General features: G+C 43.5%; 2 protein-coding genes across 2 annotated transcripts; one reads left to right on the forward strand and one right to left on the reverse strand.

Annotated features, from left to right (window-relative positions):
* The first annotated feature begins 1952 nt into the window (after positions 1–1952).
* Positions 1953–13112, forward strand: LOC100707092 (polycomb group RING finger protein 2). Its single transcript, XM_005470124.4, has 9 exons — positions 1953–2238; positions 2821–2948; positions 6243–6339; positions 6441–6496; positions 6586–6715; positions 8167–8206; positions 8316–8414; positions 9524–9604; positions 11880–13112. The coding sequence occupies exons 2-9, from the start codon at positions 2831–2833 to the stop codon at positions 12252–12254; spliced, it is 996 nt and encodes a 331-aa protein (XP_005470181.1). The 5' UTR covers positions 1953–2238; positions 2821–2830; the 3' UTR covers positions 12255–13112.
* Positions 13113–14413: 1301 nt separating this feature from the next.
* Positions 14414–16918, reverse strand: LOC100701013 (CDGSH iron-sulfur domain-containing protein 3, mitochondrial). Its single transcript, XM_003447971.5, has 3 exons — positions 16345–16918; positions 15631–15747; positions 14414–15010 (listed from the first exon to the last, which is right to left on the reverse strand). Exons 1-3 carry the CDS (start codon positions 16429–16431, stop codon positions 14825–14827), a joined length of 390 nt encoding a protein of 129 aa, XP_003448019.1. The 5' UTR covers positions 16432–16918; the 3' UTR covers positions 14414–14824.
* Positions 16919–17358: the final 440 nt, after the last annotated feature.

Genomic DNA, 17358 nt, shown 5'->3' on the forward strand with positions numbered 1-17358 from the left:
CTAACTTGAAACATTTTGTAACCTGGCAACACAAAACAGCCCAACGTTTATTAAACTGAGACTTCAGTGGGTTGCACAGATCTCAAAGTTCTTTAAAATTAGAATATTAAGTCAGGCTGTTGCAGTTTTACATTTAAAATGATTCATACATGTCCACGCACGTATAAAGACTCAATATTTTCTTACTTTCCATCAAAGAAATGTAATTCCCTAAAATATCTTTGATTTCAGTGATTTGTTTGAAATACTTATAGAACACTTCATAAGCAGAGGGAAAATTTGTAGATGCTCTCTGCCCTGAGTGTGTCTGCACCAGGCGGGAGGACACGGAAGAACAGATGGCAGCTTCAGTAAAAACACGACTGAAGCAGGAGACTGCTAAAGTGCTGGTAAATGTTGAATTCTCTCTCTGCTGGCATAGTGGTTGGGGTTTTTTTTTACACAAATGACGTGTCCACCTTACATTGATGACGTAATAGGGGAATTAATTGGTGCTCAAAATTTCCTGGAGAAAGACTTAAAAAGTAAACACTTCCAGCTTTTAAAATGATTCATAAATGTCGAACCAGGCTTTAATCTGCACTCTTAAATTGTGTAATTTTATTTGAAATACTCAGACTCAGTTGATCTCTGTAGGCTGCTGTTAAATTTCTACCTTACGTGAGCGCTGTCCGCACTAAGGACGTCCACGCATGGCTATTTAATTATTCTGAGCGGAGACGGGGGGCGGGAGCTCGGGGAGGGACGGTGGGGGGTTCATGCCCTGACAACCTGCTTCCCAGAGGACACGATGGCCTTTAAAAGAGTCTAAAGAACAGATGGTAGCCACTGAGGTGCATTATGGGGGTTGTAGTTTTTGAAACTTGGTCGAAATCACAGCGTATTATTTCTTTATCCTGTGTTTTCAGCTTTGGTTGATTCGCAGGTGTAGATTTTGGGCGGTGGGGGTGTTGTCTCAGTATTTAGACGCATGAAGCAAATGAATCTACAGTTCATCTGCCCTGTGAACGAGGCAGAGGAATTACCGAGGAGACAAAGACTTTTTTCATGCGTGGATAAAGAAGCTTTCATCTTAATGCGGAAAATATGCAATAATTAATCAAATCAAGTGTCTGGCAATCACAGTTTCCTGGATCTTCCATAGATCTACACCTATGGGTGCAAAGGTAAATTTCACTATAAAAAAAGCAAAAAGGATGAAGCAGGATGAATAGATCGTGCGGAGCTGCTGTGGACTCACTTTATTCAACACAAAATAAAAATGATGCTCTCCTTTGATTCACTCAGAAACATTCAGGATGTCCAAAACCAGCATCAAATAACTATGATTTTTTTTTCCTTTTCATTTTTACACTTTGTGCTTCAAGGCAAATGTAGGACCAGTGAATTTTCCTCCTCCTTTGTGATGTTGTGAATGAGACCGTTCTTTCTTAAAGTCAGAAGTAACTTTTCTCATAACCCTTTTTTTCCCCCAGAGTTTATTTCATGTCTTTAAACATGTGCTGTTATCTCAGCTCTACCTGGGGGATATTTCTAATTTCAGAAATTAGTTAGAAATTAGAAATTACTGCATGTCAACTAATCTGCCCTGAAAGATAAACCTTTACTAGTCCCACACGTGGCAAACTTATTATTTTATGTTGTTAAATTTGTTTAAATCTTTTGAGTATTTGTTTGTCAGGTGGAAATCTATGTCCTGTTTGTAAAACAATTATTAATTGTGTCTAAAAATGAAATTTGTTCAGTATATTTACTTGTTTCTTATAAAATAATTAAAATGAAAACGGAAAAAAAAACCCTCTCAGTTCTAATAACATCTCCCGGAGCTGGTGGGACATCCGTGGGTCTCGGGCCCGGGGACAAGAGGCCTGTAGGGCCTCTCTCCCTCGGTCATCCACAGAAACTCAGAGCAGCGGAGGGCGGGGCCGGGCGGGCCGAGCAGCCGTTGACTGACACAAATTAATCACAAGGTGGGAAATCAGAACAAGAAGTGCGGGGCTCGGCGTGTGCGGGACAAACACCGTGGACAAAGTGCGCGGGGCCTGCGGGCTCTGAGTCTGGACAGCCTCTTCGCCCCGTGAACGAGGCGACAAAATAAAGTCACGTGATCCAAAATGGGCAGTCCTCTGACGGTGCTGAAAAAAGCCATTTTCTGGCGCTGCTGCAAATTCTGTTCAAGTCCCAAATAACTGAGCCGCCCTGCGCCGCGAGGACGCGGACCCTCGGAGGAGAGACCAGGTAGGACCGCGCGTCGCGGATCGCTTTTGTTTATCGCGCTCATCGCGGCGCAGTTTGCGGAGGCGCAACGCGAGGCGCACGGTGTCACATTCGAGTCTCCCTTGTTCGCCTCCTGGTACAGCAGCCCTGTCAGTGGATTTAAGATGGCTGCTTTGTGTACCAGTGTGCTTTTCTGCGGCTCGGTGCCCCCCTCCGAGCCGCCGCTTTCGCCCCCGGTGCTGGGTTGAGGTGCGGGCTCGGACGGCGGAGCTCCGCGGGGAGGGGAAACGCTCTTTGTTGGGCTGGAGGAGATGAGCTGGTGCACGAGATGAGGCCACACAGGGGCGATCGAATAGCCCGCTGCCTGCCGTGTGCCCCTCACAGTCTGCGCTGAGCTGCTCGGCTCCTGCTCCCGGCTCGTCCCTGAACCCAGCACCGGGATTTGGGGGGGTTTCGTCGGGCTCAGTTTGTTGTGGTTTCGCGAGCCGCTGACGCGGTGCAGACAATGTGTGAGGGGATCCGGGCACAATGTGGGGGATGACCTGCAGTCTCCAGCAGTAAGCGCTCATAAAAACCCCCTCACGTTCTCTGCTTCTTCTGCAGATCAGCCCAGATGGATAAAATGCAGCCTAACCGGATCAAAATCACAGATCTGAACCCACACCTCACATGCCCTCTGTGCGCCGGCTACCTGATTGATGCTACTACCATCGTAGAGTGCCTGCACTCCTGTAAGTTCCTCACATGAATGCACCACCTTACATGCATGCACACCGTTTCCATCAGACCTCTGCTCATGATGATGTTGGAGGGAGGTGAACAGGCATGATGTTGAGCCACACACTCCACCTCAATTAGGCCTGTAGGAGGTCCACTTCAGGGACTACACTTGCGCAGCAGCACATGACTGCATCTTCTGGGTTGTGTTTAAACTGCTGGTGCTGGATGTTCACGTTAAACGTGGGCAAAGTTTCAAATGCCGGTCAAGGAATCCCTGTGAGCCAAAACACCAGGCAGACCTTTCTAATCTTGGATCTGTGTGATGTCACAGAGAGGGGATATCCCTAATATGGGCGCTCAGAACCCATCAGAGCCAATCTATGGAGAGCCATCAACTCCTTATTAATGCTGTTGTTCTGAAAATGGCTTCAAGTAGCCTCAATGAATAAGAGCAAATGGAGCTAAATGGCTAAAATAGGTTCTTACACCTGCTTCGAGAACACGGGTGGGAAGCCAGTTTCATTCAGAGAGCCGAACTTACTTAAATGATACAAAGGACTACACAGAGCTGAAGCACGGAGCGACACATTTACTAAACTCCACCAATTTGGGAGACATAAGGATAAGAATGAGTCCCACAACTTTCTGACAGACGACGTTGGTCACTCTGTGACCGTCTCGAGTACCATGACATAAAATAATCCACTGAAAAGCTGAATCAGTGTTTCTTTTTATTTATATTCACCATCTGACTAATAGACTAGGCCTGGTTTAGGTTTTCTTCCTGAATGTTTGAGGCCGGATTAAGACAATGGGCTGGCCTCCTCTGGCCCTCGGGACTTATTTTGCTTTTGTAAAGCCCTCATTTTCTTTGTTTTTGTAAACGTGGTATCAGTTGTATTAATAAATTCAAATGACTGTCCCCTTTTAATTTTGCCTTTAAAAATACTCTCATCATACTAGATATTCAGTTCAGCTTTTATGCCGGCTCATGTTCCCTGGATGCTGTTTGTTTATAAGCAATAATTAAAACAGACATTAAAAAAGTAATTAAGAGGCTTCCGTGTGTGGATAAGAAGGAACTGCTTGTGGTGGTTGATGGTGATGCTATCAGGAGGCTGCTGCTCGCTTCGTGCCTCAAATCAAAATGGCAGATGCCATAAAGCTGCTCATGGTGCTGTGATGTCACAAAAATTTACAGAAAGGTATTTTACTGCAATCAAAACCCATAAAAGAAACTCTTGATCATTGTCCTTATTTCCACTATCACAGACACGAGAACCAGTGTTAAAACAAAAACCAAAGAAAAGCCGAAGCCACAAAATAAATATTTTGGCCTCCCATTCTGAAAGCTGGAGGAGTGGAAGGATGGGGACATTCTTTGACCGAGCTCTGGTTGCGAGCACACGGTTCCCACCCACCTGTGCAAGGGCAGCCAATCAGAAGAAAGATGACTGAAAGGGAGAGAAGCCAAATCGGCTTGTTTCAGACACAGGAATAACTGAGGGGTGCATGAAGGCTCAGAATAGATAGATGGGGATTATTATGAATTGTGATTCATGCAAAGCTGCTGTAGTAGAGTCAAAGAGTTAAACTATGAAGCAGAAATCTCTCGTTTCATTGTATGGCATTAAAAGCAGTCAAGAACCTGTGTTGACACCTTATCACTGAGTAAATAAATAAATAAAGAGAACGCTATCGGCACCAAGGGGAACCGTGTCCTGGTATAGAGTGTCAGCCTGTTGCTATGCAGAAAGCACGTAAGAAGAAACGGCATGAGCATCCAAACAAAATAATCATCATAAATTATAAAGTAAGGTGTGGATTGGCACCAGTCTTTTAGTCTCATCAGGAAGTGACCCAAATCCAGGAAGTGACCCAGCAATGTCAGCATAGCAGCTTTAATAAGACCTCTCTTGAATTCTCCAGATGGTAAGGAAAGAAGCTTCAATGCGTCCTTTGTTCCTTCCTTTAGCAGAGGATACACCGGACCATCCTTTATGAAAGGGGAGGTGTTCACAGTTCATAGACGATGCACCATCCAACAAGCTGTCAGCGTGACTGACAGTCGCTGCAGAGCATCTATATAAGTTTATACGTTTATTTCCCATTTCCTGCCTTTACCCGCTGGTGCTAATCCTTGTTGAGGTGTTGCCTCACATGAAGTACATAGCTTTATATGAGCTCTATCAAACTAGTTTGGAAGTTTTATTAAAGATGTCAAAGTGTGTTTAAGGTTCTGGATAATTAAGCTTCAATGCCTGTTGTCGTATCGCAGCCTTTCTAATTATCTTGAATGTTTTTTCTTTTTGTCTTTTGGCTGGCTGGAGGAAGTGATGGATGGAGTGATTTAGACAAAGATGAGGAAAAGAAAGATTACTCTGAAATGTTTTATTTTGTTGGTTTTATGTTCTGTTTTTTGTTTTTTATAATGAAGTGATATTTTTCACTGGTGGCTCTGGTTTAGATGACCTGCATGAGGCAATGTGGTGAGAAAACAGGGGGAAGTGAGATGTGTGTTTTGTAGCAGCAGACATCCTCCATCAGGCTGGTTAGCAGTCCAGTGTGAGCGCAGATGGATTCACTGAGCATCCAGCTTCTGTTCCTGAGTCCTTCGCACCTTTGCTTGACCTCGTCACACTGAGGTCACAGAAACAGAGGCTGGACTGCATCCAAAGAAAGAACTCTGCAACAGTAACCACAGCAGGGAATTTTCCTTTGTTAATGAATTTTAGGGCAAAGTCTGCAAACATTTAAGCATATTTTCAAAATCAGATGTGACTGTTGAACCTGCACATTACATTTTAAAGTAAATTTAATTTAGATTATGCTTCAAAAGTGTTTCAAGATGGCTGTCGAGTGCCAAGATCTTTTATTTACTTTATCACGCACATACACCTGTGGAGATGTTGGGTTAATTTTGGGTGCTGTGGACACACACACACACACACACACACACACACACACACACACACACACACACACAGTTCTATGTTTTTAAGTGCTTTTTCACTCGAGCACACGAAGGACACTTCTGTATGCAGACTGAAGGAGTCGTGGATTGAACCACAGACCCATGGGGCCTGTTCAATCTCCTGAGCCTTAGCTGTTAAAGAGGCCTCTAATGACACAAAAAACCCTTTAAAATAGACAAACGCATAAAAGAAACGACATTACTAAAACCTGACTGTATGCTTTGCACCAAGTCTTCATCCTGAGGGTAAAGGTTTGTATTGAGAGGAGGAGAGATGTTCTGGACTTTCTGCTGCTCGTCTCCTAACAGCTTGTCCTCTCTCCACACGTAGTTTGTAAAACATGCATCGTTGCCTTCCTCGAGACCAATAAGTTCTGTCCTCGATGTGACGTCCAGGTCCACAAGACGTGTCCACAGCTCAGCATCAGGTAATCCAGTCTGCTTCATGTCATTTTTTTTTCCTAACCTCTCCAAATTCATGATGTTTCATATCTGACATGAATGTTTTGTTTTCTGTTTTTCATTCCAGAGCAGACAAAACTCTGCAAGATATTGTTTATAAGCTCGTTCCGGGGTTATTCAAAGGTAATGACCACAGTTTTGGGAGGCAGTGAAGGCTTAGTCATATCTTTGTCATAGATTTCAGTTTCACGATGCGTGTGGCTTTCCCGCAGATGAGATGAAACGGAGGCGGGACTTCTACGCAGAGAATCGTGTGCTGGAACCGGGGGAAGTGGTGGAGACGTTCAACATAGCAGAGGATGAAATTATCAGTCTGTCCATACAGTTCTACGAGAGGAACAAGTGAGTCAGTCATTTCCTTCTTATTTTTATTTTACTCGAGAATAAGAGCGAGAACCGTTAATCTGTGGTCTGTCCCACTGAAAGTTACTGCTGAGAGAACAGCGAGTCCGCCTGCGTGTGTCTTATTTACCCATTTATGTGCATGTATAGAGGGAGAAGATTTACTTTATCCTCAAATTTTGTCAATTATTTTGTTACAGCAGCCAAAAGTTGGAAAAACAACTTGGCTCAATAAAACCATAGATTTAAAAAAAAAAAATCTATCTAGATAGAGATATATAGATATAGATATATATCACTTATTAAATATTATAATTCGTGTATAATGGGCAGCATAGTAAGTAAAATCTTCCTCTAATGAGATAAATGAGAAAAGCCTGTGAGTGGTGCAGAGGGCGTTTCAGGTCATTTGTTATCTGTGGGTATGCACAGTCATTTGGATGAGCTCTGTGTCAGCTGAATCTAAACAGTGTGTTGATTCAAACTGAAATCAAGCACCAATGAAGGAGGAAAATTCCCCCAGCAACTCATATGGACTCATTCAGACAGCTGCGAGTTCAATATTCAGGCCACACAATCAGTCTTTCCAAGTAGCCAGACCAGAATTCCACCGCTCTCCTTCACAAACGATACATTCCCTCCACATTCCACCTTACTGCTCAAATTAATGTCTGTTTGCTCAGAAGTCCCAAAACCAGGTACGGTCAGATCCCGGGCAGTGCAGGCTCAGCTACGTTTCACTGCAACCGAGCGGTTCTTTTTGTCCAAACACCTCATGTTCTCCACGATGACAGCTGGAAGAAATGGTTTATATTTCCTCATCTAAGCTTTCCATTTAGCTGTAGCTCTGAAATCCTGTCCCCTGCTCTGTAGCTCCTCCAGGGTTGCAGGCCTCGCTCCGATCAGCACAGTCAGCTGAAGACTCTCCATTGCTGAGAGCGTAAAAAGAAGGAAAACCACACGTAGGCATCAAAACCTGATTTGACAAGACCTTTAAAACAACAAGTAGTCATTTCACCTTTACATAAAACACAATCTACCACAAAATGTGACTTTCTGTGAATAAAGAAATAAAATGAGTTGAGTGAACAGCACAATGCAAACGGTTACGTAAAAGTCCTAAAAATACTTTAAATACTGTAAATACTAATACAGTATTTATATGAATCGCACAGGTGTTAGTTAATATTAAAATAACAATATTATCAGAACAGTTTGGGGTTTTTTGTCACTTCAGTGTGTTTGTAACTGGAAGCTTTGACCATGAAGCAAACAGAGGAAGCTTCCAGCCGGGTCCCACGTTGTCCAGGCACAATTAATCTGCAGCTCTACGTGGAGTTTTGTTTTTGTTCCACCAGCTGCAATCTGATTCCTGCAAAAAACTCTTAAATATCATTAAAATGTAAAGAAATTTAATTATTGTTTAACTGCTTTTTAATTTCCCCCTGCAGAAATAATGAGAGGCAGCATTCAGAGATGGAAGGAGACAAGGTAAAGCAAAGATGTTTAAAAGCGGCAGCTGAAGTTAGCCGGTGTAATTATGGTTTTCTGGTCCTCATCCTGGATTAATGCATCCCTCTCTGCTCTTCTTTGTTCTCAGTCCAACGGTAAACGCTTCCTGCAGTGCCCGGCAGCCATGTCCGTCATGCACTTAGCGAAGTTCCTCCGCAGCAAGATGGATATACCCAACAACTATCGGGTAATTGGACACACCGCAGCCCCGCACAGTAACGTTTGCAGTATCGATTCTGCAGAAAACTTCAAGGCTGAGGTGCAAAAATATAAACGGCTTGTTGTTCCACAGCAGCTGCTACAACGGCGAGGTCATATTGGGTTGCATTTGTGGGCTATAAAAGAGTTCTGGCAATCATCGCGCTGATATGTGAGCTTTCAGTGCAACGTGATAACGAGCAGACGCTTACCTGAAGTGACACTGCTCTGAAAACTGCAAAATCATTAATGCCACTTTCATTTTTTATGGAAGCAGTAGATCAAATGAAGTCAAAGGAAACCCACAAGAGAATTACAACCCAGCTTCACAGATTCACCTTTTTTTTCGGGGTGGGGGGGGGGCCCTGATTAGAACCACTATAAGCTTCCTTTCCAGAAGTGTTAGTGAACACTCAGCCCAAAGTGTCGGCCGCAGCTCGCTGCAAGGCTGTGAAGGTGCTGCAGGTGGGCTGCAACAAGTAATTCTTAAATCTTTCCACATGTATGTAGATCCCTTAGCTCAGATTAGCACAGCGTATCTGGCTATTCAGAGTCCTGCTTTATAGGTGTGGAGAAGGAGTTGTTCCTCACTCGTGTGGGTTTAGTATTCCAGGTATGTGCCACTTGATATTAAAGTCAGGCGGCTTAGAAGAAATTTTTAAAAACACATTTTCTCCACAAAAAGCTGTTTTGATTTCTGTTTGAAGAGGAAGATGAGCCAGTCTGAAGGATTTCACACACAAGTCAAATATGTGTAACTTAATCCTGTTTCTATGAAATGGTACGTGATTAAAACTGTACAGCGATGTGGAAAAACAAAGCTGCGCCTCAACCTCTTTGTTTTCAGAAACACGGGTGAAGGAAACCGTCAGGAGCATAAACTGGCCTTGAAGCTAGACAGAGATTCACGTAAAGCTTGAAGAAGAGAATCTTGCTCGTCTGTTTAAAGATTTATTTAAACAGATTTATTTTATTTGTACGCAGTGAAACAAACCTTTCGCCGTGATCGTTTCTGTCGGTACAAACTTCAAACAGATCGGCTGGCAGGGGATGTTTTCTCCCGCTAACGTGTTAAATGGGTTTCATGGTGTGTTACAGGTGGAGGTGCTGTATGGGGACGAACCCTTAAAGGACTACTACACACTAATGGATATCGCTTACTTCTACGAGTGGAGACGAGTGAGTGAAACCTTTCATGTCTTTGACTTTGAAACACAAACATCAGCAGCGTGAAATGAGGAGAGTACAAAATTTATTTTATTTTTTTAAGAGTCTGTTTGGATTCAATCAATATATATATATATTTAAAAAATGCATTTAGGCATGTGGACATGGTCGAGACAGTCTGCTGAAATACAACTCGAGTATCAGGATATGGAGGAAAGCTGATTTAAGTGACTTTGGATGTGTTGTGGTTGTTGGTGCCAGGTGGGCTGGTCTGATCTTCTAGAATTTCCCCTCCCAACTATCTCTAGGGTTTACTGAGAATGGTCTGAAAAACAGAAAATCCCAGCAGTTGTCTGACCTGTGGCTTTAACGGGGTGTTTTTGCCCAGAGGAGAATAAGCAGAACTGGGGAAAAAAAAAAAAAAAAATTCCCAGAGGTAACCGAAGCCGTTGTATCCACTGTCCTCGCTTCAAAGTCACCAGACTTGTTTTGTTAATCTGGGACTTTTTGGTTTGAACAAATCCTCACTCACTACTTTTACTAACTACTTTTACTCCCCTGTCCCGTGAGGTAAAGATCTTGACTCCAAAGGTGTCTGGTGATTTGAGGAGAGGACTATACCCGACTGTAAGGGAAAAATTGTAAAAATGTTTTAAATGTAGTTTAAATTGTATGCATTAATCTTACAATTTAAACAAGTCTGCCTCTCCCAACAAAGGGCTGTGCCGACTGCCGTCTGCTGTCTGTAATAACCGACTCTACCAAAGAGTACCTCGCATAATCCCATTTCAAAAAAATCCAAGTAAATCCTTTGAGAAATTAAAAAAATGAGGCAGACTAAAGTCTGATGTGATGGATTACTCTCCTGAATAAACTTCAAGTCCTTACAGGTTGAACTGGTGTAAACTGTAAAGTAAAACCAGGAACTGCTGGGAAGGAAACGGAGACGCTCCTAAAAGAACAAGCTCAAACAGGACGTGTGACTGTGTGGTCTTCATCAGGCCGACGTTGTTAAAAACATGCCAGAGTCAGAGGGACAGCTTGGGTCGAGTGGTTTGGAGAGAAAGTTAGAGAGGCAAGGCTGAGTTGGTTTGGACATGTCCAGAGGAGGGCTGGGCAAAGGATGCTGAAGATGGAGCTTCCCAGGAGCAGGGAAAGAGTAAGAGCACAGAGAAGATTCATGGATGGAGGGCATGCAGAGGGGAGGGATCAGGTCAGATGGAGGGAGATGATCTGCTGTAGCGACGCCCGAGGCGAAGCTTTTTCCAGCTACAGCAACAGTTTACTACAGAAATAAGTATTTTAATTATTCTGACCTTCTATTACTTTCATCAGATCCAGTGAAATCTGACTGAGCTGTTTTCAAACACATATCGCAGCCCTCCACACTTCAAGACTTGCTCGCATCAAACGTTTCAGCCACCAGTTTCCCTGGTGGGGTCACAAAGCGAGCAGACACCCTCTGGTTTCCAGTAGAGAGGAAGATCTGATGTCCGAACTTCTCCTTCAGGGTTTATTTTCCCGCACATAAATTTTTTGGTGTTCTCAGAAAGAAATGATCACTTGATGACCTTATCGAACACAACAACAGCATCCAGATTGAAAATTGCAACATCACAAAAGACACTATTATGTCTTTAATAACTGTGAAACCTGCATGGTTTATCCTGCTTTTCACTGTAACTAGGACCATCATTTACAAAGTGACCTTTATGATGATCTTTAAGACTGTAAAGTCTTCAGCAAAGTGTTTCCAGAGGTAGCAAACATCTTTTTGCAACTACAGATATCACCCCCTGCTGGTCATTAGAAAGAATGACAATCTGAGGCTTTTTTATATTGACATCACTGTCTTTGAATCCAGAAGCTGTGTACATCTTTTATATACAGTCTGTAATTGTAGGCTGGAATATACAACAGTAATTTATCTGTTATGTTGTCCGTTATGTTGTGAGCAGCCGGGTGAAGCATTGCTTTGAATTTATCTTTGAAATGATCAGATCACTCAGTCCTCTGCTAATGGAGGTAATAAAAGATGCACCTTTTTTTTTTTTTGTTTTTGGTTAGCAGTTTGAGGATTTGAACAGCTTTTATTTCAGCTGCCACGTCATTGACCCTGTCCTAAACAAAAGTGCTGCCTAAATTAGCAGAGTAGCTGTTGGGTTCCTAGCTATTATTGTACGTGTGGGACTAGTTTGAAAATGGACTCTGTGTTTTTAAGGGATTTGTTAAGGAAAATCCCACTCCTGTAAACACGTTTTCCCTCTGTCTCTCTGCGTCCGTGCAGACTGGACCCATCCCTCTGCAGTATCTGGTCAAACCCACCCGGAAGCGCAGGAGGCCGTCCCAGTCTGCTGCCCAGGGCCACTCCGATGGCGTCAACACCAGCCCGACGTCGGAGAGCGACTCTCAGAGCGACAAAGTCCACAGTCCCGCTGCCGCTCAGCCGGCCCGAGCCTCCTCTCAGTCCAGCCCGGCGTCCCACAACCTCTCTCCCGCCATCCAAAGCTCCAACGGTACAACTGTGTCCAACAACGCTCAGCGACACGCCCTCTCCTCCAAACAGGCCGCTCGCAAGGTGACTGTCAACGGCACGAGCTCCGGGGCCGGCAAAGAGGAGGCGAGGGGCGGGGACAAAAGCGGCCTGCCTCCCACGACCTAACGCGCACGCGCACAGCGGCGAGGAGGACACTGTTTGAATTGCTTCCTTGTTTCTTTGTGCAGAGCAAAGAGAGCTCGGGCCTTCGTCCTTCTGGAAATGTGGGAGGCAGATTTGTGTTATCTTCCAGCAGGACAGACTGAAACGTGCAGCCAAATAGACACTTGTATGTATGTGCGTGTGCGTGTGCGTGCGTGTTTATGTGTGTTAGACTAGAACAGTGCACACATACAAACTGTACAGTATGTATCAAATGTGAGCATGTGTGCATACATATGTATAAACTTATCTTTTATACAAGATATTGTAATCGTTTTGTATTGTACACGCAGTGGGTCTGTTTCATTTCCATAAGCATCGATTTGGCCTCCGTGAAACTTGAGACAAAATGCTGAAAGGCATTGCAGTGCGGCTCACTGCTGAAGCTGGATGTAAAGACGAGGAAGAGAAACTCTTGCTTTAAACAGTCAGACGTGTTAATAACTGCTGTATAAGTGTCCAGTATAAGCAACGGCTCATCAGGTAACACATGCTCATTAAACTGTTGATGCACTTTGTTACGGTCACTTCACACAAACCGACGAGTATTTTCCCGACAGGAGAAGCATTTATATTTACAGAAGCACTACCAAGCTGTTTGTCAGCGTTCTTTCCTTCATGGCAGTCGAAGAACTCAAAAGGGATTTTTGAATATTTGGCCATGTATGTTGTAGTTCCATGCATTTCAAGCATTCCTTTTATTTTTTTTCTTCTTTCCGTTCAACAATGATGCGTTGTTTTTTTTTTTTTTTCAATTACAAAAAAGCAGCCATATGTGCATGTTTTAGGTCAATAAAATGTTTACTTACTAGGTTTTTCTGACCCGAGTGTCCTGTTTATGATCCAAACAAATGTTTGCTTGACATCCATCCCGCCGACTCGTTCTCATCATCCTCCTGAGAAGAATGAGACCGCCTTCCTTCATTTTAACGTGGTGTGAATTAAATGTTTGGCACAGCTGCATCATAAACAACTACAGCTGTATTTTATAATCTGAGATGTAACAGTGCTCATTACATTTTTTTTTTTTTTTTTTTTCCCAAAATATTTAGGGCGACTTCTAATTAAATTAACAACATGGTGCAAAGTGGCAGGACAGTTTTTTTGTTTTGTTTGCTGTATTTAATCATTGCTTTGAATGAAGGTCCTTTCTGTGTCTGAGTGGGTTCTCTGGCTTCCTCCCACAGTCAGAGACGAGCAGGCAGTGGGGTTAGGCTCATTGGTGATTATAAATTTCCCACAGGTGTGAATGTGAGTGTGAAGTCTCGTTGTGTTAACCCTGAGGTTAACAGGAGAAGACGAATGGATGGACAGCTGAGGAAATGAAAGCAACACTCGATCACCTCAGTATAACACAAGGTCAGTTACACTTCAGGAACGCCAGTCTGTCCAGTTAGGAAGGATCAGCTTTTGTGAGTCTTTGTCACTATTGGTAGCAGGAGACAATGTCTGGGCATGCTCCTGGATGGACAGTGCTATTTGGTAGCATCAGATGCATAATATCTGAGAGGTACTCAGATTCAGGGCTGGGGACCTGATACCATTCTCCTGGAGTCTGATAGTCTGGTCAGAAACGTGTATGAGCAGCTCACTGTAGGCCACTTTGTAAAGCTCTGGTAGTGCTCCTCGTGAGCAGATACCAGTCCTGCTGCTGGGTTGAAGCTCTTCTACATCGCTCCTCGCACCTGTTTACTGGCATCTCCTTCATTGTCTTGAAACTGTGCTGGAGACACAGCAAACCCTGTGATGGCTCATATAGATGTGCTATCATGGAGCAGCTGGAAAACCTGTGCAACCTGAATTGAGTGCAGGTACTGTCTCATGCTACAATTGGTGAGAAGGACCCTAGCAAAATGCAAAACCAGAGAAAAATTAGGATGGACAATCAGACAGCAGTGATCTGTGAACCTTAAGTGGCTCATCTTGTTCTTGCCTCTTCAGTGCACCTTTTTGGAATGTGTTCACAGAGGTTTCGGCTTCCTAACTGGAGAAACTGATATCCTGAAGGGGCAGGACATGGGGCCAGAGCTGCTTTAGCAGAAGTCCTGTTAAACAGATTTCCCAGCTAGATCCATGAGAATGACATTTGTATTATTATTTAAAACCATTACAAAGACAATAGCTCAGAGTACAGACTGCCCTGTTTATTTTTACTTTACATACACACACCATTCAAAAGTTCAGTGGAAAGAAGAGAGTGACTTGTCTCTGTGGCGTGAGCAGTGTGGGCTAATGACTGTCACAGCCTGCCACCAACTCTAATTTCATCTCATGGATACAAAACTTGAGCTTCAAAATCAAGGCCAGCATAACACTGCATCCCAACTTCTTCATGGAGTGCCTGCCGGGTTGTTTGCCGCCGGAATCTTAACATTTGGCCTTCGATTTTAATACTATAGGCTCAATACCCTGAGTATAAACTGCTCTCTGTTGTCGTACCGTAAAGTCATCCTAATGTGACTGCAACAGTGTCTTTGTCATGAATGTCAAATCACTGATGAAAACACTGACAGGAAACACACACCCCTCCACACTCAGGACTCTGCTGGTTCGTGTAGCGGAGCAGATACAATGAAGTCCTGCTTGTGCGTGCCGTCGCAGTAGGGCGGGTTGCTGGTGTGTTTGCATCCACACAACCAAACTGTGGCGTCTTTCTCTGGGACGAAGCGAAGCGGGGAGAGGCCCTGGGCTCGGGTTTTGTGGCTTCCATCGCAGAAAGGCTGAAAGAAATCAAGAATCAAACCACAAATAATGCTGGAACGCTCATTTAAACAAGAAACAATGTGTAAAACTACTGTAAATACAAGTTTTTAATGTTTATATGCTACAGAAGAAAAACTTTCAGCGTTATAAATGCATCAGATCATTTCGGAATTATGAAACCAATAGATCTGAAAATAATCTGAAACTTTACTCTTTAAAATGTTATAATTTAGTTTTTCTTAATTTGTTAAACAAAAAACAAAACTTTATAAAACAAAGCAACATTTATGTTTACGATGCTGAGATAGTGACTGAATAAAACACCCATGAAGCTGCCACAGGCTCCAACGTGAAACCTGAATTTGACCAACAAAGGAAAGCGAATGATTGTGTAGGGCAGGAGTGTCCAACTCCAGTCCTCGAGAGCTACTGTCTTGTAGCTTTTAGATGCATCCCTACTCCAACAAAGCTGGAACAAATGATTGGATTATCTCTTCAGCATGCCATCAAGGTTGGCAACGGCCTGGTAACAAGCCATTCATTTGATTCAGGTGTGTCGGAACAAGGATGCATCTCAAAGCTGCAGGACGGCAGCTCTCGAGGCCTGGAGTTGGACACCCCTGGTGTAGGGATTCACCTGCTTCCTGCTGTGCCCACAGGTGCACCACGAGTAATGCTTCCCACCAACCAGCTCCGCCTTGAAAGGCTTCTTAGCTGGGATGACCGGTTCAGGAGGACGTGTGGACAGCTTGACCTGAGGAAGAGGCAAACTTCTTTTAAAATATATTCAGTGGCCAGTTTATTAGGAATACCATCTAATGTGGTGGGGGCTTGATTTTCACTGTGTCTCTGTGTGTATGTTAGTTTGTTTCCTCCTCATCAGCCTTGGGTTCAGCTATCCTTCCTGGGTACATTTATGCATTCACACACATAAAATCTCCACTTACATAAACAAGCAAGCTCTCATACTGATATTACTGAAGTTCATAGAAGGCTACGGGCCTGGAGGGTACTTACAATACTGCTCAAAATTCATATTAAACCTACAGTTCCCCACGTGATTTCTTCTATGTTAGTTTAAGAAGGCCTGTAGACTAATTAAAATCTAACCAATGAGGCCTCTAACCTCCATTAAAGCAGCTGGAGGAGCTGCGATGTCAAACATCTGTTTTCTATTTCCAGTTTGGGGAAAATAAAAATACAAACTTGGCTCGTGCGTGAGTTGGTTAGCTTAAATGTGGTACAGTTTCTCCAGTGCATTACTTTTTATGTGTGTGAAAACAAATGGCCCATTAACAGTGCAGCAGCAGTCTGCATCACATTTACAGAGGCTAACATGTGCAGCGGTTACCTTGGAGGCTGCCGTAGCGGCTAACCAAGGGTGCCTGAAGGTGAAACTGATCCATTTGGGCTCTAATTTGGTCACCACCGTGTTCATGTTTCCTCTGACAGCTGAAGGAAGATCAGCTTCTGACACCAGCTGACCAGCAACGAGATTTAAGAATCACGCGAGAAGCGACAAACGTTGGAAACAAGTACCGCAAGCAAGGAGAGTCAAACGGAGACAGAAAAGCAAGAGACGCATGATAGCTAACTGAAGCTGCTAGCGTCCTCAACAGTCACGTGTTAGTAGCTCAACCAGTCACCGGGTACATGTCGGAGAACGGCAGACTGAATGGAACTGATTTGGACTTGGACATATGGAGGACCAAAATTGAAGTATAATGTATAGATTTATACATTATTTTTACCAATATTTATAAGTCACAAGCTTTGAAAATATGAGATATGCTGTAAGTATGTAGCAAAATTTTACAAACAGCAGAGAATAGGATGTATTTTTTACTCTCTTGAATGAAATCCTTCTGTGATTCAATGAAACACAGAAAAAGATGAAATACGACAATAACACACAACTACATTTCTTTAGGGACGCAAGAAAGAGGCTAACAAAATTTAATTTATAATATCAATTTACTCTATATACGAAATAAAGACTTTAAAAAATACATGCTACTATTAATAAATTGCTGTCCCATTTTTGTCTGTGAAGGTTCTCAGTCATCCAGGTCATCGTAGTCAAAGGAGTTTGCAAAGAAAAGCGTCTGGACTTCTTTAAGTTGCTTGAAGACGTTTCACCTCTCATCCGAGAAGCTTCTTCAGTTCTAAGGTCAAATGGCGGAGACTCCCAGATTTAAACCCAGTGGGAGTATCCCCCCAAAGAGGGACAAAAGGACCCCCTGATGATCCTCTGATCCAAGGTGTGAAAATGGGTGTGGGTCCCAATCAGCCAGGGTTTCGATGAGCTCATTGTGAAACCTGGCCCCACCTTATCATGCGATTTCCTGAGGTCAGATGGCCCAGG

This window comes from Oreochromis niloticus, linkage group LG6 (assembly GCF_001858045.2).
Source record: "Oreochromis niloticus isolate F11D_XX linkage group LG6, O_niloticus_UMD_NMBU, whole genome shotgun sequence".
NCBI lineage: Eukaryota > Metazoa > Chordata > Actinopteri > Cichliformes > Cichlidae > Oreochromis > Oreochromis niloticus.

Coding starts and splice junctions, on each gene's coding strand:
- LOC100701013 (XM_003447971.5), bottom strand. CDS start 16,431: ATGAACACGGTGGTGACCAAATTAGAGCCCAAATGGATCAGTTTCACC. Junction 15,748..16,344: donor CCGCTACGGCAGCCTCCAAG/GTAACCGCTGCA, acceptor CCTCTTCCTCAG/GTCAAGCTGTCCACACGTCC. Junction 15,011..15,630: donor GTGGGCACAGCAGGAAGCAG/GTGAATCCCTAC, acceptor GATTTCTTTCAG/CCTTTCTGCGATGGAAGCCA.
- LOC100707092 (XM_005470124.4), top strand. CDS start 2,831: ATGGATAAAATGCAGCCTAACCGGATCAAAATCACAGATCTGAACCCA. Junction 6,497..6,585: donor CGTTCCGGGGTTATTCAAAG/GTAATGACCACA, acceptor GCTTTCCCGCAG/ATGAGATGAAACGGAGGCGG. Junction 8,207..8,315: donor CAGAGATGGAAGGAGACAAG/GTAAAGCAAAGA, acceptor CTTTGTTCTCAG/TCCAACGGTAAACGCTTCCT.